Below are 23,649 nucleotides of genomic sequence, written 5' to 3' on the forward strand. Positions count from 1 at the left end.
CATGTTATATCAGGGATTCAAACTTGTTACCTTTGGGTGAATTTTGACTCCAAAATAGGCTGTGCGCTCGCTAAACTCCGTTGCTCCGGGATGACGGTCTAACTTCAGCAGCTACGTAACCTACGGGTGTGTTCTTTCATTGTCACTGTGAGCGCCGGAGTCACTCTGTCACAGACTGGACCGTTGGTGAACTCCTCACGTTAGCTTTAGCCTGCATTTTCTGTGCATTTTCATATAACGTATATAAAATATATCTTAATGCATCATCTTTCCACTTGAGTTTATTTTATTTATCCAGTAGGTCTGGATAAATGAGGCTGGGGGCACTGGCACATAAAAATATCACTATTGCCGCAGATAAACTTCTAACCTCAGGGTACAATTTATTACATCAATAGCATGAAGCTCTATGGGAATTTGAGGTGAGTACCCCCCACTCACATAATGTGAGGAAAAAAGCTTCATATTACATATATTATGAATTCATCATATTACTCACACAAAAAAATGACACAGTATCCTCTGTAATGTGACAGCATATATTATTTATATTGTGTGGATGTCCACAGCAGAAACAATAACATGTAAGGTTCAGCAGAGTTTGAGTGACAGTGAAGAAGTGAGCGGGATCAGATTCCTGACCCTTCGCCCCCACAGTGACTCTGCTGATACCTTATACAGCACACTCATCATAATTGACCAAGAGGGAGTTACCCAGTGTATTTTTTATAGAGTCACGTCCTGGTGAATGTATGATATAATCAGTCTTGGGGGATATGAAAAAAGGTAACTGTATTCCTTAACAGTTACATGAAAAATATGTATATATAATATATCAGATTATTGGTAACATTTTTAGGATGGGGATTACTAGCAGGATTACAATGTTATAATGCGTTTTATAATAAAATAAGATTTATTATAGGAAATCCAAAAGAAACGGAAAGTAATCAAGTGACATTTCTTTTATATTGTGAATCTGCATTGCTGATGACTTTACAGTCATTGTTACGGAATACATTTAAAGTAACCCTTCCAACCCTGGATGTAATATAAACAACATAAAGTTGTATTTTTAGTTCTGTCACATTTTGAGAGGGATATCAAAAGGGTAAATAAATCCTCCCTTCTTCTAATCCACTGAGGAGACTTGTGGGCAGGTAGAATGGCTGACAGGAGCATGGAAAATCCCTTGACATCTTTTTTAGGCGGAGTAACCCCAGTGGAGCTCACAGCAGGCCAGAGCTGTAAAGCCCTGGGGGCAGAGGGCCCCGTGATGAGGCCCCGGTGGTGGCTGATGTGTCCACATTTCCAGACACACTCATCTCCCCAGCAGTTTCTCTCTCTGTGGACTTTAGGGACGGGTGTTCTCCGAGCAATCAGAGGATTAAAATAATTGGGCGTGGAGTGAAACAGTACGCTGTGTGAGAGCGGCAAGAGCGTGCTGGGTCTAATTAAGGGATACTTCACTATGCATTCTGACCATGTACACATAAGCAAACACACTGGCAGTGCCTTGAGACACCGCCGTGATGTGTCAGGGCTGACCACAAGATCCTTTATAATTGTCATTAATTTGATGTGCTCTGGGTTTGAAATAATCTCAGTCCTGCGATGCCATTCATGAAGGATGCGGGTGTCATATCGCCCTGTGTTTGGGTAAAGTAATTAAAATTGCTTCACATGGTGTGACTAATCCCTGCCAGTGACTAACAAATATCAGACACCAGTTTGATTCAATCAGAGAAACTTGCATTACATGTTCCTATGGCAGTTCTACAGCAGTAATCAAAACTAATTATGTTATGAGAAATATGTTTGAAATCATGAAGATACTTCGAAGAATACACTAAGTCGAGAGACAATTCTACTTTCCCAGTGTGTATTTATTGTTTAATTAATTTCCAAAAATACAACATATTATTAAAAGTCCAGGGGTTTTATTGTAAATGATAAGGTGATAGCATTGGCATTTTTGGAAATAAAATCCTAATTAAAAAAACAAAACCAACAATATCTAAGTTCATCCCACAAATTTCCCAAATTGGGATCAATAAAGTACTATCTTATATTATCTCTTATCTTCCTGGCTTTATTTGTTCTGTCTTTGGTGCTCAACCACAAACACATAAGCCATTACTGAAGATGTGAATCTTTAAGTTCTAAAATAATCCTATTGTTTTTGCAGTCACAAGAAACTCTTTTTTTGTTAAAGAGGCTCAGTAATGTTTTCTAAAGCTGTCGGTGTTGTGTTCGGGTCTGCCGTGAAATTATATAATAACATATCATGTATTATTTATATATGCCAATTCGGAAGGTCTCTATAGAAAAGTGTATGATTTGGTGTTCGGGTCTGGGAAGAGTAGCGCATTGAAATGTTGTGGGTAACTTTTTGTCAAATTTGGTCCAATCAAGATTCATCTTTGACTTTAGACAAAGATGAATCTTTATTATCAAAAATACAACAGGATTGTATGGTTATGTATGCATAATATTTTACTTATGATACAGTAAAAACAATATTGGATGATAGTCATTGTTTTTTAGTGTTTTGGAATCATGGGTCAAAATTGACCCGTGAACACAAGGAACAGAAACAGCTTTCAAACACAACACAAGGGAACACATCTGGGAACACATCTGGTGCTTCAGTGACATTTTTGAGCCAACAGCGTGTTCAATAGTGTGGCCCATTGATGTCCATGGAACAAAGGAAGAAGTAATGCCTTTTATACACGCAGACTGTAGGGTCGGTTAAGGCAAAGAGCATTTCAACTAAATTCCTATATCTAAACCAGTCAAAATATATGGTTTGAAATCCCTATATATTTATAAAAACACTTTCTTCTGTCATGACATGATCATTGAGACAGTCTTAATACCTTTACATGCTACATGCAGTGATTTGCAGAGTTCACTGTTTTCTTTTTACCACTGGAGGGCTTGCAGCAGAGCTCAGCGTTACTGAATAACCTTAAAGGGTTTTTGTGTTTGGGAGGGTACACACGCATGCAATCTCTCACGCTGAAAGAACCAAGCACAGGGACTGATTGCTCTGTCCTCGCCTCAATGAGGGGCCCTGCAATACTACGGTATTTGTGTAATGAGAGCCCCTGGTAATTTAATTCACCTCATTTAACCAATAGATGTCAGTGACTAGGCAACAAACAGTAATGTTATTTCTTAACCACCAACACCATCTATCCTGAACTTCAACAACGTTGTTTCAGAATGTCTGGCAGAACAGGATAGATGAGTTGACTTTAAAACAGGTGGATGGCAGCCATCACTTTTCTTTCAGTAGTCAACAACATTGTTTTATTTTAACCACGGACATTAACTAGTTGTTTTTGTTCCTAAACACAAATAAAAGGGATTTTACACACAGTTAGAATATCCGCCATGGCTCTATTTTTATCAAAACAAGGCACTGCCCTAGCAAATGTTTTGGTGATTGTTATTTGTGTTTTTCTTTACAAAACAATAAATGAAAAGAAGGTATCCAGCATAACTATGTTTGAATGCTTTCCATCTGATGGCCTCTGTCTTCTCCATTGAACCATGAGGAGTCCTGCAGGGATGAAGTAATTGATTGTGCTGCATGATGAGTGATAATATCTCGTTATGGCCATATGCATGGAGAGTCCCCCCAGTACTCCCCTTGCCTCGTGCCCTTGATAAATGCGGCTCTGCATTATCTTCACTGGGAGCTAACGGAGCGGCCGGGGCCTTATCTCCAATGACCTCGCAGACCGGGCATTAATCACAAACTGCAAAGGAAGAAATTAGTCTCAGAGCAATCTCCACACAATCTCTAAATGATTAACTCTCAGCCCACTCACTTCTGACATTGCAGCACAATACCATGCCATTTTGAAGAATATAGCCTGCATGCTTGAAGAGGAAAAAAGTGTGGCATGCATGACATCATAATGAGCTGAATTTGCAAGCAGTTAAGAAGATGCTGCTTCATGTACTGCTGCGCCTTTGTCGCCTTCCCCATTGTCCCTGTGTTTATGAGAAAGACACAATTAGCTGCACATAATGAAACTCATTTGGCAAATTATTTAGTGCACTGTTTAGCACAGAGTTAATGAAATGACACTCCCCACATCCTTATCCTCCCTTCCATTATTGAAATAAAACACAATTCATTATCTAATGTATGTCCAAGTGTTTGTTAGAGGGAGACGTCCATTAAAGAATGAGGCGATTAATAGGATGGTTTCGAGTGCGTCTGTGTTACTGCTCCTGACAAGCAATTTGTACCCGAGTGGTAGTTTTATCAGCGCACAACAAAAGGTGTATGTTTAGGAGCAGGCAATTAGAGCTCAGAGAGGAGGCCTGAGGAGGGCGGATAAAGAAATCAAGAGCGCCTTTTTAACTGCGATGTAAATCAAGCTTTTGAACGCGGCTTTCAAACAGTTCCTCCACCCACCATGCAGAGAAGAAGAGTGATTATTTAACATAGGAGACCTATCTCTCCAGTGAGCTCATTTGCTTTGCGAAATGCTTGATGGGAAACGACTCGCTGGTATATCGAGCTGAGCGCTCATTGGTGGGTTTTACCCCGTGCTGCTGATGAAACTCTCCAATTGGCTCGGCAAACGTTTGTTGTTGTTTGGTGTCAGTTTTACGTCGCCACTTCCATTACATTTTTCATCATTGTTCCACAATGTTTATCATCATGAAATTAATATCTATATATGTTATACTATACTTGCACTGCTTACCGTTTTCATACTTTATATATCTTAGCATATTCATACACACTGTTCATACTGCTCACAGGCTGCTGTGTATATTCATACCCCTCACTGTTTATTCATCATTCAATTCATTCTATATTTTATTCTGTAGTAGATTGTGTACATTACTTTTCACTTTACTGCTTGTTGCACTCCTGGTTGGAAGGTAAACTGCATTTCGTTGTCTCAGTACCTGTAATATGTGCAATAACAATAAAGTTGAATCTAATCTTGAGCAGGAACAAATGTATTTACTTAGTACATATCTGACATTAACGATTAAAAACACATGTGTGCATTCTTTATAAATACGAACCGAGTCAAGCCGACTCCGGAGGTGGCGGTATGCACCATAAAGTTGTTTGCAATCCTCCAAAAAACCGAGAGGAGAAGGAAGAAGAAGAAGAAGGAAGAAGAAGAAGGAAGAAGGAAGAAGGAAGAAGAAGAAGAAGTCGACTCGGAGCTGTCCGACTTCAGGCGAGCTTTTTGAGACCTCCCCCGGCTGCGATCGGCTATTCTCTTCTACTTTCGACGCGAGCCGCAACGCGTCTCAAACAAGCCTACTGCTTCTATGGAATAGGAAGTCCAGGGTTGAAGCTCTGTTCGAAGCTTCAGTGTCAAACTGCCACCACTAGTCTTGGCTGTCTGCTGTTAGGTTTCTTGTGAAAAGGCTTTACCACCTTTGTGGAAGAAGGATTTCACATCATGGCGTTAAACCTCACCATCAACACGAGCAATCCGCCTCTAGGTGAGTTGCAGCCTGAATAAATACTTGCTCTTTGAGTCCTGTGCATGAATGTAGTGACAGCTGACTAGCTAGCACCCCAACAAACGAGACAAACTATATTTATAAACTCTCCCTCAATGTTTTTTTCATCGTATGTAATAATAATATAGATATAACTATCTCTTATAAAGTAAGACAATTGACCAGTTGCTAGGATTTGCTTGATTCGGAAGATATGAAGACACATTCAAATAAAATATTGAAAGTTAATATTATTGTTAGAAGTTGTAAACCAGCAGAATAACATGGCTAATATTTGCAACTCAACAATGGAATGAGTTTGGAACCAGCCAAGTTGTTTATTTTTGCAATAAAGGCTACGTCTGTAACATGACCTATAGGAAATAAACCTGGTATGGCAGTATGTCCTTATAAGTTCAAACTGGGTGTGTAGTTAGCTAACAAGCTAACGTTAGCAAGCTTGCAGTCGTGGCACTGAAACACAGCATGTGGACAGTTCGTTAACATGTCCTTTTTAATGACAGCAGCTACCTTTTTAAAATGTTAATATTCCACCTTTGAACGTTCACTATGGCATGCATATACCCATGCAAAAAGTCATCACGAGCTTGGAAATGCACATGGCCAAATAACACACATTTTATTATGAGCCGATGACACTAGCTAAAAGGTTAGCTGAGCTTGTCGGTTTAGGTAAATACATACTTAGTTACATTTCTATAAAAAGTATCTAGCGTTGAAATTTGACATATTTTATTGATATTGGAAAGTATTCTGTGTTAAAGACATTCAGAACAAGGCTTTCCTGAGTTTAGTATGCCATTGCTTTGTACTACAATGAGCTAACCCACTAGCTTTGACAGCGGGTAATAGCGCCTCTTGCGTGTATACAGAGTACAGCAGACTGATGCAAGCAGCTGAAACGTGGAGGGTTGTATTGGAAATGTTATTTATTTTATACATTTTTTGCAACCTGGTTTATTTTCGTTTTAACACCAGCACTTGACCTTAAAAGTGTAATACTGGGTAGCCTTGGTCAATTGTTTTCTTCTGTAGAAAACCCGTTACCTGTGTTGATATTAAGTCCATGGCATTACAAGAATGTTTATGCAAGTACTCCTGACATGTTGAACACCACAGTTTTAGGAAAGCAGTACTTCTACGAAAGGTGCAGGCCACATAAAACACTGCAGTGTAGAGGACCAGTTAAACTGGTTCACAAATGTTCTATGAAGATTGCCTGCAGTCATACAGGTTGTTATGTTGCACTCAAGTCCCCTTTTAGATAGAGGGGCCAAACCTATTTAAAGAATACAAAACATCCAGGTGCCTTTTAACATAATCTTTCTAGATGCAGTTGGTTTATTCTTTTAGGCCCAGTCACAACAATCAAAACACTAAATTGTTTCCTCTCTCCTGCAGGAGCGCTTCTGGCAGCAGAGCATGTGAAGGCCAGTGTGCAGATATCAGTGGAGGAAGGCAAAGACACCCGGCTTCAAGTATCTGAGTAGGTAGCACCATTGTTTCAAACTGTTGAATGTGCTTAAAGTAATACTTTCAATATTTTTATATCTCACCCTGTGTTACTCTTGAGTTTGTGAACTCTACTACAAGTCTTAATGATTACTGTTTTCCAAACATGTGAATTTATTTTGATAAACCCTACTTATTTAAAATCCTTCTGCATCAACAGTTTGCGCAGGCGTGCTATTTTTTGTTTATGCTAGGGTGATTGAAATGCTAAGTAATGGAGATTATACTGCACAAGTTGTGTGGGAGTTTTTATTTTGATGTTTTGATATATTCTTGCTTTTGCTAACCAATCCTTTTTCACATAATTTGATCAAGAAGGTTTTTGGATTGTTCGTCAACAGTGAGAATTAAGAATTAAAGCAACTGCCGCATACATTACTTGGTAAACTGTTGCCCATGTCCTAGGGCTCAGTCCCTGCTGGAGCGAAATCAGATCAGAAATTCTTTATCCGTCCCGCAGCAGAGATATTTATAGTTTTAACAAAAGAGATAAAAGGCAAGAGTAAAAATAGCGGACTTGCATATAAAATACTGAGGCAATCACATATGAATACAAATAAAAACATACAAAAAACTGGTTCAAATCCGGCCTGTGGACTCTTTACACATGGTAATAAAGGCTAAACTGGCCCAAAAATAAGCTTAGAAATTAAAGAGTTAAAGCTAACACATTGTGAGCTGCTGATATGAAAATGATAATTTAATGGTTGAAGTGTTCCTTTTTTAAATATCATATGTAGAAGGTATGTATGCTATAAGATTAGAATGTTCTAATTAATTTCTACTCTGTTCTCCTTCCTTTCCTCAGTGCGATCCAGTTCAATGACACCAACTCTATCAGTCGGTACCTGGCCCGAGTGGCTCCAGCTCTTGGCCTCTACGGATCCAACATGATGGAGCAGACCGAGGTGTGTGCTTGTGTGTGTTAGAGATTTTCTGTTGTGTTATTAAGAGTGGTTTCCTCATTCGAAATACTGTCTGGTGTGTGCAGGTGGACCACTGGCTGGAGTTCAGCGCTCGGCGTCTGTGTGGTCAGTCTGGTGTGAGTGCGGCGCTGGGGGAATTGGATAAGGCTCTTTCTCTGCGCACCTTCCTTGTCGGACAATCTGTCACTCTGGCTGACCTGTCTGTGTGGGCTTCCCTCAAAGGTCAGTACCCTGCAGGATGTACCAGTGCCAGAGAGTGGTGTAGAGATGAAGTCTTTTTTTATAGGCCCTGCCGGAGGTTAACATTGCAAGAGCTCCCTTGACAAAAAACACATTTTCCATTGGATGATAGCAGAAAATCCGCCTCGACGCCATCACAGGTTTATGATACTTCCGCATTGTGTTCAGCAGGATAATCCCCACCTATTGCCTCTGCTTTTATCATTTTCGGACCGTAAATGCAAAAGTAAAATTGGCAGATGTAAAAAGCTTACTTTGGGCTATAAATGAACAACCTCTAAGCTAAATGCGGTTAATGTTTGCCGTGATGCAGTTAGAAGTCTCATTTACATAGTTTTTTGCAACCACCATTTATTATAACACAAGTTCAGGACAATAATTAGAGCAGGAGAATGGCAAAAAGCAAAAAAGAGAATGCAAGACATAAAATTAAAGAGCAAAAGTTAGCAACTTCGGACATTAAGGAGAATTAGAAGAATTACTGGCGTATTTTATGTCGTTGTACAAAATGGCCAAATCTCTTAAGCTTGTGTTTACGCCAGACCTTATTTTAGGCATCTAACCAAAATCTTTGACTTGAACCAGAAGTTGTAAAGTGCTGACTCATTCCCCGGTTTTTATTAGAATCAGAATCAGAATTCCTTTATTAGTCCCGCAGCAGGGACATTTACAGTGTTTAAGGACTCATTCCTGCACCACTCTATTATCCCTGTCTGTGTTGGTGTGGAACATGTGTTGGAATGCAGCCCTAAAGGTTGTGGTTGTTTCTCTGCAGGTCATGCGGAATGGCCGAGTCAGGGCAAAACCTGTTCCCACGTCAACCGCTGGTTCTTCTTCCTGAGCTCTCAGGTTCCCTTCACGGCTGTGGGTAACAAATATGCCAGCAAGAAAGCTCCAATGACCAAATCCAACGTAAGTGTCATTTCAGATATAATCAGTGATGCAAATTAGTCGCTTTTCGGCGCCTCCCGCTTTTTTAACGCTGCTTTGGGTGACTTGTGTAATTCGTGGAGAACCGAAGAGTTTTCGTTTTGGGGGGGGGGTTCGTCAGTCCGTCCGTTAGTCCGTCCGACTGACGGACAACTTCTCACTTCAAAAAAGAAGAAGAAATCTAGATCGCAAAATAATTAAACAAGCGAGTGCCTGTTTTTTCCTGGCCAAGGACAGGTTCCTTGAACACAACACGTGACGTGTCTTCACGTGGTTATGTCTCGTCTGAAAGGAGTGTAGACTAGAGTGCTGACGGAGAGCAACGGAACGCCGCTCCAGCTCTTCAAATATTGCAGTACCCATAAGGAGCCGTACACATGCCGCAGTGTTTGCGTCGCTGTGTCTTTAGTTGTAAGCACAGTGGTGATCTGTTATTAGCATCTGGTTAGCTAGCTATGCTAACGAATTTAAAGAGCTTTTCTACAACCAGGTGGAAGAGAGCTCTCTCCTGAGAGGCTCAAATAACCTCAGCTCAGTGAGGTTAAGGCACATCTTGATATGATCATTATAATTTATTAATGAGACATTAGAGACTAAATGAAAAACAGGTATAAAATACTATATGACAGTAACAAAAAAGTTGTTAAAAATAACAAGAATAGAGTTTAAAAGGNTGTACTAACAGAACTTCCAAGAAGTCTAAAATGATAATATTATACATGTTAATCCCGTTCGCAGGTGTTTGTGTGCTTGGTAGCTTAGCTTGTTACTTATTAGCCAGCTAAGGACGTAACCCTTTATACATACATATACATTTTAGTTTATGATTCAGCCTTGGGTAAGACTTTATAGGCTATGATGCCCATAAGGCTAAACGGGAGCAAATGTTAATAGGGGACCCAATTATCCCAGTGGTGGCCGCCGGAGCTAACGGAGCCGCAGGGGGCTAGCTCCAGCCGCGTCCCAGAGCTAGCCCACTGGGGGGCGGGGATGGAGTCCGTCGTTATAACTGGAGATCAAGGAATGCAGTGAAACGCAGACTTTGTTCGCCTGCTGTAGTATAAGCTAAATAAATTATGTTGAACAAGGCTTATTAAGCTGAACATCGCCACAATTGTTCTGCTATGTATCGGTACTTATTTTCTTAACGTGTGAATGACAAGCATTAAGAATAACAAAATATAGCTAATTCTCTTGCAGATTGTCTCATTTGATTATGAATGTAACGTTTATATAGGGGAACTACACTGTTAGCAGTAACTTGGTATGCATGTATTTCATGTTTGCTTAGCTTCTTAGCCTGAGCTAGCTCTGTTTACTTTCAGCTCGGAGGCAGCAGGTCCCGCCTCGGCTCCGCCTCTTTGCCCTTATTTGGAGCAGGCTGGATTAGGCGGGAGTTGAACTCTGACGTCACTGTCGAGCCGTCAGTGGCCGACTCCGCCTACTAAGGGCTTCTCGGCAACTCTGCAGAATCCTATGGGTGACGTCACAGACACTACGTCCATTTATATATACAGTCTATGCTGCTAGTACATCCATTTGTTTATAGAGAGGAGCTCACAGGTGGCTGTGAGGGGTGGGGGTGGGGGGGGAGCGAGCAACTCAGAGACAGAGGGCCTGTGGGCTGGACTCAGCAAAGCTGTTGAGAAACAATTATAAAGATATTTTCATTAAAAGAAAAATAGGATTGCAGGATGGTTTGGTGTGCACAATTGTGTTCCAAAACACAGACTGGAAGTCATGAAACTCTTTATATTCTTAATACTGGTTGGCTTTTGTGCCAAAATGTAAATTTGCTAACCCATCACTTTTTTAAATGTTAATGCTAACCCATCACTTTTCAAAATGTTAATGCTAACCCATCACTTTTCAAAATGTTAACCATCACTTTTCAAAATGTTAATGCTAACCCATCACTTTTCAAAATGTTAATGCTAACCCATCCATGTCCCACACTTTTAGAATGTTTAATTCATTCCTGCATAAGAATCATGCCAAACAGTGTCCTTTGAGAACAGTGGAAGAAGACAGGAGCTGATTGAGATGTTAATGCATTTATCTCTTTTAGTGTGGTTAGTGCAGTAATCCTAATGAGCAGCAATGAGTGCTTTGTGTTCCTTGTTGCCCCTCAGACCTGTAGACTGCCCACCTGTTGGTAGAGGTTGTTGTAAGCTATACATAACCGCCTTGAATAAGAGAGGGCACCACCCAGGAATGAAAAACTTAGTTCTCTGTATTTCAGTGACACTGAATGTGTTTGCCATCAATATTCTCCTGAAAAGAGGACTGAGCATCAATCAGAGACAAATACATTCAAAGAACCTGATTTTAGACTAGGATACAAACTCGGCCAGGTAAAAGGGTCTGTGATATTTGTACAATGTGACTCAAAAACTGTTAGGGTTCATTTGAATGATTATTGTATAATACACACATTTATTAGCAACCCTAATATAAATACCCATGTATAAAAAAAAAATCTAAATCAGAGAAAAGCTTTCAGACATGTTATCTACAAAGGGATCCTGCGGCTGTTGGCTGAGGGATGGAATGTCACGGCTGCATGACACCGGCCCTGCTTGGGGCCCTACTGGGGGACCCTGGGTACAGGGCATATGCTCTGGCAAAAAGGGAGGCTGGCATGCAGCATTCCACCCCCGGCTCTCTAGAGGAGAATGTCAGAGTCAGACGCTGGCTCATGATGGATATCAGCTATGACTGAGAGGGGAAGTCAAACTGTATCTGCCCCCCCCATCACAACAACATACAGTACAGCCCCCTCTTCCTGCAGCCCTACAGGGATACAGTTCTATGCTGAATCCTACTGTCCAAATATGTGGACTGCAAAACAGAAAAACCACTACTTTGGTGAATCCTGAAATATTTCTACAGATATTGGATGGATTGCTTGAGTACAGACATTCATATATTTTAACTCTGCAGTCCCATAATGATTACTCATAAAACATTAGTTTTTGATATCTATTTTCATTATTGCAAGGTTAGATCGAACCTCTTCATCTCATCTCACACTTCATTATAAGAGTCATATACGGAACCTATTCTCCTCACACTGTACAAATGTGCGGTGCAGCAAGTACTTACACAAGCTAAAGTGACTAAATATAATCTCTTGAGCTATAATGACAAAATGATATGTAATTGATGCTTCGCAGCAAGAAAACTGTTGAAATAAATCTACACTTCTGCTAAAAGCATGATGGTTACAGTAGGTTGCTTTCTTCCATTGCCATTTTCAGTAGTTCAAGGCATGAAGTCTGGAACCGGATCCAGCAGGAACTCAGCAGGTCAGCTGATCCCCCTTCTGCTTCAAAGCTGCTGCTATAGATTCACCTTACACGTAGCAAGTTTTCCCTGAGCAACAGCTGTGTGTGGGAGTCTCCTCCATCCTCTCTGCATTGTTGAGCTACTCCTCCAAAACTCCAGGCCCTACTAGGCTTGTTTGAGACGAGCTGCGGCTTGCCTCGGAAGTAGACGAGAATAGCCAATTGCAGCCGGGGGAGGTCTCAAAAAGCTCGCCTGAAGTCGGACAGCTCGGAGTCGGCTTGACTCGGTTTGCATTTATAAAGAATGCACAAATGTGTTTAATCGTTAATGTCAGATATGTACTAAGTAAATACATTTGTTCCTGCTCAAGATTAGATTCAACTTTATTGCATATCTGACATTAACGATTAAACACATTTGTGCATTCTTTATAAATGCANTGCAATCACTATCAAGACACTGGTACTTGCGTACCATGCTGCGACGATGGATCTGCGAGGCCTTCCTACATCCCAGGACATGGTTAGACCGACACCCCAGCACTCCGCTCTGCATCAGGCCAAACAGCTTCGCTGCACCCGCATTGCCTCCGAGTGCACCCAATTCCCGTCAGCAAAACATACGTAGAGGAGGTTTAGCTATCCTGCTCCAAGTACTGCAGGTGCGAGCCAGAGCTTCCCACTTGAAAATCAGGCGTTAGGTTTTAAAGGGCAAAGCTGTTGTCTGTTGGATTAATGCCATATGTAAGCCTATGTTTAATGTTTTTCAAATGTATTTGTTTTTCCTTTATGTTGTGGCTTCTGAAGATCTTACCATGGGGCTCTACAACTGGCTGGTATATTGTTTCAGATATAATTATTTGACCATACAATTTAAGTGAGATAATAATTGCGTAGCGAGTTATTGAATGAAAATTGTTAGGTGCAGTTGGCTCTGGACAGGTATTTAAGGACGATTGCCTACAGCTTTCTGATCCATAAAATCTCATCGTTTACAGATATTTGGTAATATATGCAAAATGGAAAATGTCTTATAACCAGTTTGTATTAACATTACCAGTCACTGAAAGTCACAACCCCAGCGAAACTTCGTAGAAGTTGAGTGCAGGGAAATAAGGGAAAATGTAAATGAGACCTTTGAAAAGCACTTAATGGCCTGTGTTCTGAACAGTCTGTTTGAGCATGAGTAATAGTTTTCTGTCCAAAGAAGTAGATGATGCACTCAGTGGAAACTATTTCGAGCGTTTCTTCTATGTTTGAAATGGACAACCTGACAATGTGACATCAACGAATTTAACCAATTAAATAAAAATCTTTGCGAGACTTTCTAAGCCTTGACTAATATGTTTTGGTGTGGTAGAGCTTTGAGATTTTACAGCCGCAGGCCAATGATCAGTTAGAAACCCTTGGCACAATATGCTGATCTTACCATAGGCCAACTTTGGTGATCAACCTTCTGTCTTCTTTAATAATCAGCAGCATTACATAAGTGGATCTAATGCAATAGTTAATATTCATCATGGGCGAGAACCAAGTACTTAGTGGGCAAATGAAAGAGTAACTTACAATACAACTTGGTTAAAAAGCACTTAAGTATCTAATATTAGAATTGGACACAACTAAAGTCATATATTGCACGATAGGATGACGAATGTGATGTATAATTAAGGCTGGTCTCTCTCCACTCTACGGTGAGTATGTTGCGGCTTCTCCTTTGCTCGCTCTGTTCTGCTTTCTATATGACTAGTATGCTCCTCTCTCCACCTTCGTTTCTTTCCCCACAGGACGCCGAGGTCGAGATGCGACCTCGTAAATCGCTCTGCTGATGTGAGTTGTGAAGAGCCCAGGTCGTGGGTGGGTGCCGTGCAAACGCTACACAGGATAGCTGTAGCGATCACTTTTCCTTCTTATGAAAGTGACACCGGTTTCTCTTTCTTTGCGTGACCACGCCGTTCATCGGATCATATTATATATAGGCTATGTATCTGCTGTAGCCTGGCTACGACGACAGACCGGAGAGTGTTGCAGTTCAATATGACACATAAACTAGTATTGTTTTTTTACCAAATCCTTTAGTTTAGGTACCGTAATTTTCGGACTATAAGGCGCACCTGAATATTAAGCCGCAGCAGCGGCATACCACTCTCGGTTCCACTTTTACTTTTGCGCGCTACCTGTTTCACTCTTTTCCGGCCTCCAGCTTTTCCTGCTGGAACCCGCCGCTTAAAGGTGGGGGTCCGCGGACCGGCCATAGAGCCCATAGAGTTAAAAGTGGTGGCCGTTAGCTGTAAAAATCCATAGATTAGCCGCACCGTTATATAAGCCGCAGCGTCGAAAAATGGGAAAAAAGGCGCGGTTTATAGTCCGAAAATTACGGTAATCGTACTTCCTCATGCACAATTAACATTCAAGATATGAAGAATATTAATCAGCTGGGTTCCGACATATGGTTATTTGTAACAGAAAGTAAATACACATGAGAGAGGTGCAAAGCTAATAAAACGTCTCAATGTAAAAAATGTCATGTTTTTTCTCGTATGTTCTCCCAACAGAACTTCATTAGTGCTACTTTAATTCTGTATACTTAATATACTTACAAGCAGGGATATTTATATGTAATGTAACATATATAGTCCTTTTGCTATCAACTTTATCTGAGTTTAGGTTTATTTCATTATGTTAGATTGTTGCATGTTACACAAACTGGCATAGCACTTATTATATGTTCCTTTACATAAGGCCTGGGTAAAAACAAATCCCCTTTAACATTTTAACACACTTATAAATTATAGCCAAGAGAATTAAAATCTCAAGCATAAAAAAAACCGTTCTGATCCTCCCGCTCCTTGATGAATATGCATTAGAGAGGCGAGAATACATAGTGTATAGTCATGACCAACATGTAACATGCAAATGTGTTTCAATGTGTGCACATGTGCATGCACGTGTTCTTCATGGTCCATGCATGCTTCAGTGAGTGAATATGAGCCATGGAAGGGAGTCTGTGCGTCTGCTGAGCCTCACCGGTATTGGCTGAGGTAGTTGAGAGGTGGCGGTGGATTACAGGTCTCGTAGGTATCCTGGACCGGCATCGGCAGGGACGGCCTGGTGAACAGCTGCTGGTCCTGGGTCAGACTGCTGCGGAAGGCCTTACGGGTAGTGATGGCCTGCAGAGACACTGAGAGAGAAACAGACGAGGAAATAGAGTTAATTATATTCATTTTGCTCAAGGGCAAGATTGTATTTTATAGGAAAGTCGTGAGACGTGTAAAAGTGGTTTTAAAAATAAACTGAAAAGGTTAATTAAACCATATTCAAAACAAAGAACTTCTCTGACAGTAATATACAGGAAGTAGTAACAGTAACACAAGTAGCATTAACATGAGGGAGACCTTACCCTCCTCTTCTTTGGGGTCCAGCTGGGTGACTTTAACCTGCAGTTGGTCCACTCGATCTCCCAGTGTATTGACTCTGATTGCGAATGCTCCAGCCTGGACAAACAGCTCCCCGAACACATCCTCTGCATATTTACCTACACACAGAAAGAGCTTCATTATTTTCATTCATTAAAAGGAATCCTTCACCTTGAAAAATATCCCTTGTATATCAAATACTTAGCCGATGTAACCTTGAATTAGTAACACTTTTTTTATCTCATATGCTTCTGCAGAAACATTCTACGCACAAACTAGTAGCACGGCTGCGTAAGCCTGAGGCGGACGATGAAGAAGAGTTTCGAATAATAAGGTTTAAACCAAAATGCATGTGTTTGGGATGCAGAGTAAATATGACTGCATTAGTTTTGGATAATACTTCAAAAGCAGTGAGAGTGTGTAAACATATGATTTGCAGTATTTACAAACACTCCCTATTTACTTTAAGTCATTCAAGATTTTTCTAACCGTGGAGGCCTGCAAGAAGAAAATAAATATTCCCCATAATTCAAGCTAACAAGTAGTGAGTAATTGATATATGAATAATTGTTCATTTGAAGTATTGGTTTTACGCAAGCACAATCAATGCATATTCAGAACTACATTCAAATAAAACACGTGCAAATAAACACATGTCATACACATTTGCAACATGTGGAAATTATCATATTTTAATGACATAATGACACCCGACCCCACACAGCAGACACTCACTGAGGCTGCCCAGCTGGCGGATGATGTTGGCCAAGCTGATGTTGGTGACACATTCCAGCTCACTGCGGATGTTGACAGGGATGGTCTGGCGACACACATGCCGCGGCTCGATATTCCTCGTTACCAGAGGCATGGTGGGGTGTTGTGGGAAGTGGGGCCCAACCCTGGTGGGTAAGAGGAGGTGGGTCATTTGAAGGAAAGACATACAACACAAAAGTGACTTAAAGACAGCACGAATACATATCATCATCTATAACAGGCAGTTTCGATACCAACTCTTTATCTCAAATATTTTAGAGCTTATCGGATTCATATTTTCAAGCAATTCACCTTCCATTAAGTGTCAAACATGACAGTTCCCAGCATCTCAAATGTAACGATTAGCTGCTTTTTTTAATTTTTGTTGGTTCAATAAAACATGATTTTTGATAATAAATAGATGGCTTCATAGTGATAAGAATTGTTATTTCTATCCCAAAATGAGTCACTCGTGACCGAGACACGTATGTATAAATAAACCCCAAGCCAGACAGAGTTAAAGCAGAAGCAAAACTAAAAGCCACGCTCTTACTCCCGGAAAACATCAAGCTGACACCCAGTTTTTGTGTCGCCACCCAGAAAAGTCAACATACAAAGAAATACAATTGTTGCCGATGGTAATATCAGTATGATTTCTACACCATTAGGCTTACAGCAGTGTCGATATTCATAATTATATCGTACAAATCACAGTCAGTGTGTGACAAAGTAAACTCCCCACACAAAGCAGTAACTCTACAGTGCTACATGGTATCTGTTCAGAAAATGACAACTCCCATAGGTGCTCAAAAATATGCAGACTTCAGACAGAATTGAGCTTACTGTAAGTATACCCTGCTATGCTTCCTATTCCCCTAATTACAAGTGTTTAATGTTAATGCTGGGGCTACAGAGAATAGTGAGGTCATGATACAAATGGCCAGTGGTAGAAGAAGTATTTAGATGCTTTACTTGAGTAAAAGCACGACATCATTACCTTATTCTCAAAATAAGTAAAGGTCCTGCTTTCAAAATCTTAATTAAGTAAAAGTAGACAATTATTATCAGCAACATCTATTTAAATGATAAAAAAAAAGTCAAAGTAATCATTGTGCAGGAAAATGGCCTTTATGTGAGTATATAATTATATATGTGACATTTCTTGACAGTATTGTTGCAACCAGTAGCATTTGGTCAGAATCCAAAAGCATTTTAAGTACTTGTTGACTTTTTGTAAAATATAAAAAATGATTTGACTCTTTTGTGACTTAGTAACCTAGTCCACTAGCTTGAATTGTAAACATTTATTTTGTTAAAAATGTGCTAAAGCTGTTAAATAAACATAGTGGAGTAAAATGACATTATTTATCTAGGAGTACAGTATAGTAAGTAGCATAAAATGGTACCACAAAATTGGACTTAAGTAGAGACCTTGAGTTAATGTAGTTACTTCCCACCTCTGCAAATGGCAATACAAGGTGTATTCAAATCTGTACTTTGCTTTGGGTTGACAGCCCTTTTGTCATGCGTGTTTTCAACCCGAGAATGCTTTAGTTTAAGTTCAGGTTAATCTAGTTATTAATGATAAAGTGGAACTGGTTACAGCTGTACCACACATAAAGCTCCGCGCTGTGCGGTCAATGTGTCAGTAACGTACAGTCATTCTCTGAGAAATTCACAAACCGAAATTATAAATGTTTAAATATATGTAATACCTTGTAAGAAAACAATGCACATTATTGTGAAAAGCCGCTACTAGAGAATCATTCAGGCATAAACGGTTCACTTTACGCCCACAACATTAGCTAAAATGGGCTAAAATTTGGGATCTCGGCCTTGTCAGAGCAGGAAGTAACTTGTAGGCGCTCCTTATCTCGAAGAAACAGCCACACAAAGGTATGTTCAAACCCCCTCACTTTACGGGAAGAATACCGACTTAATATACTTTACTTACCGTCAAAATTGGCAACTGTAGACTCTCTCTATACAATGGTTGTTATCCGGTCTCAAGATTTCCACAAGAAATGTTAAGCGGTACAGTACATGGGCGAGCTAAACAGATTCCTCAAGTCCCGGGATTCAGAACTTCTGATTGGACGAGGGACTGAGATGCTCAAAGCTGATTGGCTACTGCGCCTGTCATTTGTTTTCGCTGAGAACAGGATGTGGAAATGTCAACGCAAAAAGCGCAACTCCACCCTGATTAGTGGCCAACATCTGTCCGTAATTTGCGTAACCAAGGGTGGGGAAGAGACAAATTCCTACGTGCGCTTCAGCGAGCTGGAACGCGTCCGAGGAATGACTGGCATTGGCCGTTATGCATAAGAGCTCACTGTGGAGAAAACCACTTATGAGGACAAATAATAATGTCCCGTGAGCGGTGAGTCTTTCTTGTTTGGTGTTAAGTGCATCCTTCACCACAGCTTAAACTGGAAGTACACACGGTTTATGGGATGTGAGGCCATCAAGCCTCCAGTAAAAGGTTAAAACATTTATCCAAGTATGGGAACGTGTTGTAAATGATATTGACACAATTTGTTTAAATGCTGCAATAAGTAATTATAGCCTTGTCTTGTGGCATGGTGCCTAAATGTTGGACGTATTTGTTTTGGAATTAGGCAATTATTTCAGTCACTTCGTATTTATTTTATTACATCGTAAGTGTTTAAAGGAAAATGCAAACTTAGTAACTAAATTAATACTCTTACAATTCAATGGAAATAAACACACACCTGCGCCTAAAATCAGCTTACATGTCACATAGATCATAATTATATTGGTATACTTGCATATTCTATATTTTGATTGACTGCTGGCTTTATTTCATATTTTATTATTGTATCAATGCACATTTATACAACTTTCTTTTCTTCTTTGTATATTTTACAGACACTCATCAGACACCTTGTCTCAATACAATCTTCAATGTAAACAATTATTGCACATAAAAAGCATTTAACTCATACAAAGATGTACAGAAATACATTAAATAAAGCTGAATCTACATTATCGGCTGAATATACATTCAAAGTCAAGTCAAGTATCAAAATGATTGCGTATTGCATATTAAGTGGTGCACTGTATGACATAACATTATATTGAAAACATCGCACTTCTGAAAATAAATAAATGACAATGTGTAGCTACCTCAATATTTGATCAAATGAGTTTCCATTATCTACAGACAGAACAGTATTTCAACTGCGGGTGGAGTCACACAAAGCCAGATGTTTCCATCGCCACTAGAGGGAGATCACATCATGTTAAGAACTGTTATAGAAAAAGTTTCTTGTAAGATAAGGGCATCAACACCGACAGTTTTTGGATTGACCTTCTCCTTCCTGTTTGAGGGCCATCCACAATGTCCGGTCGTGTGCGTGTGCACCTGTGTTCATTCATTCAGTGTCATCGCCTTGTGTTGGCCCAGCTCAGTGTGTATGAGCTGTGAACATGTTCAACTGTCTGTTTGAGCACACTGCCTCCCTCTCCTGCTGAGCTGTGGACCAGCTGGAGTCCAGAGGCTTGGAGACCCTGTAGGACACTGAACCAATAGCGGAGCACTTCCTCATTTGTCCCGCCCACCTCAAACCCGGCCCATTGCAGGTGCACTGTGGCAACAATGTGATGGACACTCTGCAGAGTTTCTGACTCAATCCAATTCTGGAAAACTCTCCACTCAGCACTCAGCAGGTCAGCATACAGGAAGTGAACCTATAGAGAATACAGAGAAGAGAATATTGAGTGATTATCATCCTGCAGGACGGCACAATCAGGTTTTCACAATCCAAACGTGAATACGTGAAATACCGGGAATCTGTTTTTATTGATATTGCAATGGGTGAGTGTGTGTTGGAATACACAAGAATTGTAAAATCTGCTTTCCAAAGCATTCCTGTTGCTTTGTAATCACAAATCAGTAAAAACACATACTTTAAAGCTAAATTCAAACATAATTACATTTTAATATATAGAAGTCATGACAAATTTGTCTTATATAACGACACATTATCTTTTCTATGGACTGTCTATGTTGTGAATGTATTATCTTATTAATCTACACACATGACACCTATTGCATGTTTGTCAGTCCTGGGAGAGGGATCCCTCCTCTGCCCTCCCCAAAGTTTCTTCCGTTTTTTCCCATTAACTGTGGGGTTTCTTTGTGAGTATTTCTTTGTCTGATGTGAGGATCTAAGGACAAAGGGTGTTGTACTCTTCAAAAATGATAAACCCACTGAGACAAGTATAACATTTGTAATATTGGGCTATATAAATAAACTGTAATTTATCGATTGATTGAGCTTTTTTATGATGTCAATCCACAAATAACCAGACTGTAGGTATATAGTTCCCTCTTGTGGCTGCAGGAAGTAACCAGCGTGTGATTCACTCACTTTAATTGTTGCCATGGCAGCCAGGGATGGCGCAGAGCCCTGTTGCTATGGGAACGTAGAAGTAAGAGAGCTTTCTGGGTATGTTGGGGTGAAATTATTATGAAGGTACGTATGTTCTCGGCACTGTTTTTCCACTTATCCATGTGTCTGTGTGTGTGTGTGTGTGTGTGTGTGTGTGTGTGTGTGTGTGTGTGTGTGTGTGTGTGTGTGTATTACTGTGTGATGTCCCAGTGCAGCCATGATGTCTGCCAGTGTTTGAGAAACACTTCCTCGGTTGCCTCTCGTCTTGTGCTTGCGCCTCTTTGGAGCCCGCCACTCCAGCCACATCTTGTGCCGGTGGACCACCCCTCTGTCATCATGGTTACCGACCAAACTGTTGCCAAGGTGACCACCAGATGCATTGGAGTTGCTGGGATCAAAACTGTGTACTTCACATCCCAGCCCTGACACTGTCTTTAGAAAGTCTGCATCTCCTCCATCCATACTGAAGAGACAAAGACAAATAAAGAGAGACAGTGAGCAGAGGGGGGGTTTGAAGATGATTGCATGCATGATTAAATATGCATTGTTTATTCTCACTCTGCCAGCGATATGAATGCATAAGCATCCCAGCACATGCACTGAGACATGGGTATAGTGTAGAGACATATGGGCTCACCTAAAGGAGTACGCAACACACGGGGTATCTGCAGCTGGAAGGAGCCAGTCCTCAGCACACAGCAGCCAGCGGGGGGGGTCTGCAGGGGGCTGCGAGGCTTTAGTCTCACCTGGAGACAACACTATAGGGCAGCTTAGCTGGAGATGACGGGACAAAAGAGTAGAGGGTCACATGAGAAGGACTGGACAAGGTTTTCAAAACAGTTCTTCCCCAGAATTAGCCAACAACTAAAGAGAGAGGAAGTTAAAGAAGAAGTTGTGTGAAAGCGGGTTCTTGTGAAATGTGTGAGAACATTTCAGACAGAGAGAGATGTCAAGTACGTAAAGCAAATCGTTTTCTGGTACATTTCAACCTGAAATTTGAGATTCATGTTGATGATAATCCTTATGTTGATCACATCATTTGTTGTATTTGTTTTTAAGAACACCTGATTCTGATTTAACTTGCAGTAATTTAATATTTACAGAACTAAATCAGCACAATATACTTTGGATTTGAAACGTTTCCCTGCAGCTCCTCAGCACTTAGTTTTATCTACGTAGGTCTTAAGTCTTGTATGGGAGTTTGCAGTGTGGAACCGAAAGTCTTCTCTGGCTTCACATTTTGCAGATTTCTGCTGCCAGGATACTGACAGCGCCTGACTGATTATATTACTGCTGTGTTAACCTCCATGTTGGAAGTCTGCAGTCGTAGAAGTGAAGTGAAGGAGTTGAAAAAGTGAAGTTTTTATTGATTACGCTTAGGGCTTGGCAGGATGTTACTCCTGGCAACAGTCTCTGTACAGTAGATCCCCCGTGAGCAGGACTGTAGCTGGAGACCTTCAGGGAGGGCCCAACATATTTGACCAGTGGTTCCCACCCTGAGGGTCGTGACCCTGCCCCGACAAATTGGTCACAAGATAAATCTGAGAGTTAAACAAAATGATCACAAAGATTGCAACATCTATTCTCTCTGATGTTTCAATAATATATTTGTTCTACTTATGAAATTCTGGAAAGTTTAACTTTTTCAAGCATATGCAAATTACTCAATCTTAAAAAGGACATTTTGGTTAAAGTGCTGACATCTCACTGTCATATTACACCCTGTGACGAGGAGTCACAAACAGACTTATTTAAAGGGTCAGAATCCAAAACCATTGGAGGGCACTGTAGTAAACTGTATTTGTAATAAGGGTTACCAAATTTGCTTAAAGCTTTACATTGTATTTAATCTCAGATTGAAAAGCTGCTGTTCTGTCTCATTATACTTATTTTATTAGTTTTAATTTTGTATTTTTTTATTGGTCAACTGTTGGTTTAAATGATTATCTTCTTTAAGGTTTTAAAGGTTTACTCACTTGTATTATTTATGTGGCTTTTAAAATGATTTATCTCTAAGGTTTTATTTTTTACAATATGTTTTATTCTGGCTGCAACTTCTGTGGTAAAGTATCTCACAAACTATGCAGCACACTGTGCACCTCAATCTTCTTAATAAATAAAGTTGTGCTTGCTTGCTTATTATTCTGCAGTCAGTAAAGTATCATGAAATGTTAAAAAAACAGGACAAATATGCCATGTACAGTGAATAAAAATGATCATTATTTCAATTTGTGTTAGGTATTGTAGGAACCTTTAAAGTGCATTTGGACATTTCACACATTGACAGCGCTGCAGTATTTGAGGTGATGTTCTGTGCAGTCTACCTGTGGCCTGGTGATGAATGTGATGATGCGATTGAGCTCTGCAGTGAAGGACGGCTCGTCTGATGCCCACGCCTGCAGATCCAGCTTTCTGGGTCCAGTCTGGGAAAATTTGCACATACATGGTATCAATATTAGGGTTGCAAAATTCCGGGAATTTTCAAAGATGGAAACTTTCCACAGGAATAAACGGGAAATTATGGGAATAAACTGGGAATTTTCAAAATTGAAGGTTGGCTTTTCATAGGGAACTTAAGTATAGTTGGAGAAAGTATATTTTAGCATAATCTTGACTAAAAAAAACAGAGGCCATTCAAGTACACTTGAATATCCAG

General features: G+C 40.3%; 3 protein-coding genes across 3 annotated transcripts; 1 reads left to right on the top strand and 2 right to left on the bottom strand.

The window, feature by feature from the left end:
- Positions 1–5,297: 5,297 nt before the first annotated feature.
- LOC104951509 (bifunctional glutamate/proline--tRNA ligase-like) lies at positions 5,298–13,040 on the top strand. Its single transcript, XM_010778170.1, has 6 exons — positions 5,298–5,496; positions 6,919–7,003; positions 7,838–7,937; positions 8,021–8,177; positions 8,971–9,107; positions 12,870–13,040. Exons 1-6 carry the CDS (start codon positions 5,454–5,456, stop codon positions 13,038–13,040), a joined length of 693 nt encoding a protein of 230 aa, XP_010776472.1. The 5' UTR covers positions 5,298–5,453.
- A 2,372-nt stretch (positions 13,041–15,412) lies between these two features.
- On the bottom strand, positions 15,413–18,631 carry LOC104951451 (wiskott-Aldrich syndrome protein family member 2-like). Its single transcript, XM_010778109.1, has 4 exons — positions 18,533–18,631; positions 16,561–16,724; positions 15,810–15,944; positions 15,413–15,590 (listed from the first exon to the last, which is right to left on the bottom strand). The coding sequence occupies exons 2-4, from the start codon at positions 16,691–16,693 to the stop codon at positions 15,433–15,435; spliced, it is 426 nt and encodes a 141-aa protein (XP_010776411.1). The 5' UTR covers positions 16,694–16,724; positions 18,533–18,631; the 3' UTR covers positions 15,413–15,432.
- A 578-nt stretch (positions 18,632–19,209) lies between these two features.
- Positions 19,210–23,434, bottom strand: LOC104951510 (methyltransferase-like protein 24). Its single transcript, XM_010778171.1, has 4 exons — positions 23,318–23,434; positions 21,631–21,767; positions 21,189–21,456; positions 19,210–20,289 (listed from the first exon to the last, which is right to left on the bottom strand). Exons 1-4 carry the CDS (start codon positions 23,432–23,434, stop codon positions 19,984–19,986), a joined length of 828 nt encoding a protein of 275 aa, XP_010776473.1. The 3' UTR covers positions 19,210–19,983.
- Between the last annotated feature and the right edge of the window lie 215 nt (positions 23,435–23,649).

Source organism: Notothenia coriiceps, unplaced genomic scaffold (assembly GCF_000735185.1).
Source record: "Notothenia coriiceps isolate Sejong01 unplaced genomic scaffold, NC01 NC01_scaffold00018999, whole genome shotgun sequence".
Classification (NCBI taxonomy): Eukaryota; Metazoa; Chordata; class Actinopteri; order Perciformes; family Nototheniidae; genus Notothenia; species Notothenia coriiceps.

Bases quoted from the DNA above. Each gene is read 5' to 3' on its own strand.
- LOC104951451 (XM_010778109.1), bottom strand. From the start codon at position 16,693: ATGCCTCTGGTAACGAGGAATATCGAGCCGCGGCATGTGTGTCGCCAG. The intron at 15,945-16,560 runs GTGAGTGTCTGC...TTCTGTGTGTAG, and splicing joins CCGCCAGCTGGGCAGCCTCA to GTAAATATGCAGAGGATGTG. The intron at 15,591-15,809 runs GTAAGGTCTCCC...TTTCTCTCTCAG, and splicing joins GGACCCCAAAGAAGAGGAGG to TGTCTCTGCAGGCCATCACT.
- LOC104951509 (XM_010778170.1), top strand. From the start codon at position 5,454: ATGGCGTTAAACCTCACCATCAACACGAGCAATCCGCCTCTAG. The intron at 5,497-6,918 runs GTGAGTTGCAGC...TCTCTCCTGCAG, and splicing joins CACGAGCAATCCGCCTCTAG to GAGCGCTTCTGGCAGCAGAG. The intron at 8,178-8,970 runs GTCAGTACCCTG...GTTTCTCTGCAG, and splicing joins TGTGTGGGCTTCCCTCAAAG to GTCATGCGGAATGGCCGAGT.
- LOC104951510 (XM_010778171.1), bottom strand. From the start codon at position 23,434: ATGTGCAAATTTTCCCAGACTGGACCCAGAAAGCTGGATCTGCAGGCG. The intron at 21,768-23,317 runs GTAGACTGCACA...CGTCATCTCCAG, and splicing joins CATTCATCACCAGGCCACAG to CTAAGCTGCCCTATAGTGTT. The intron at 21,457-21,630 runs GTGAGCCCATAT...TTGTCTCTTCAG, and splicing joins TGTGTTGCGTACTCCTTTAG to TATGGATGGAGGAGATGCAG.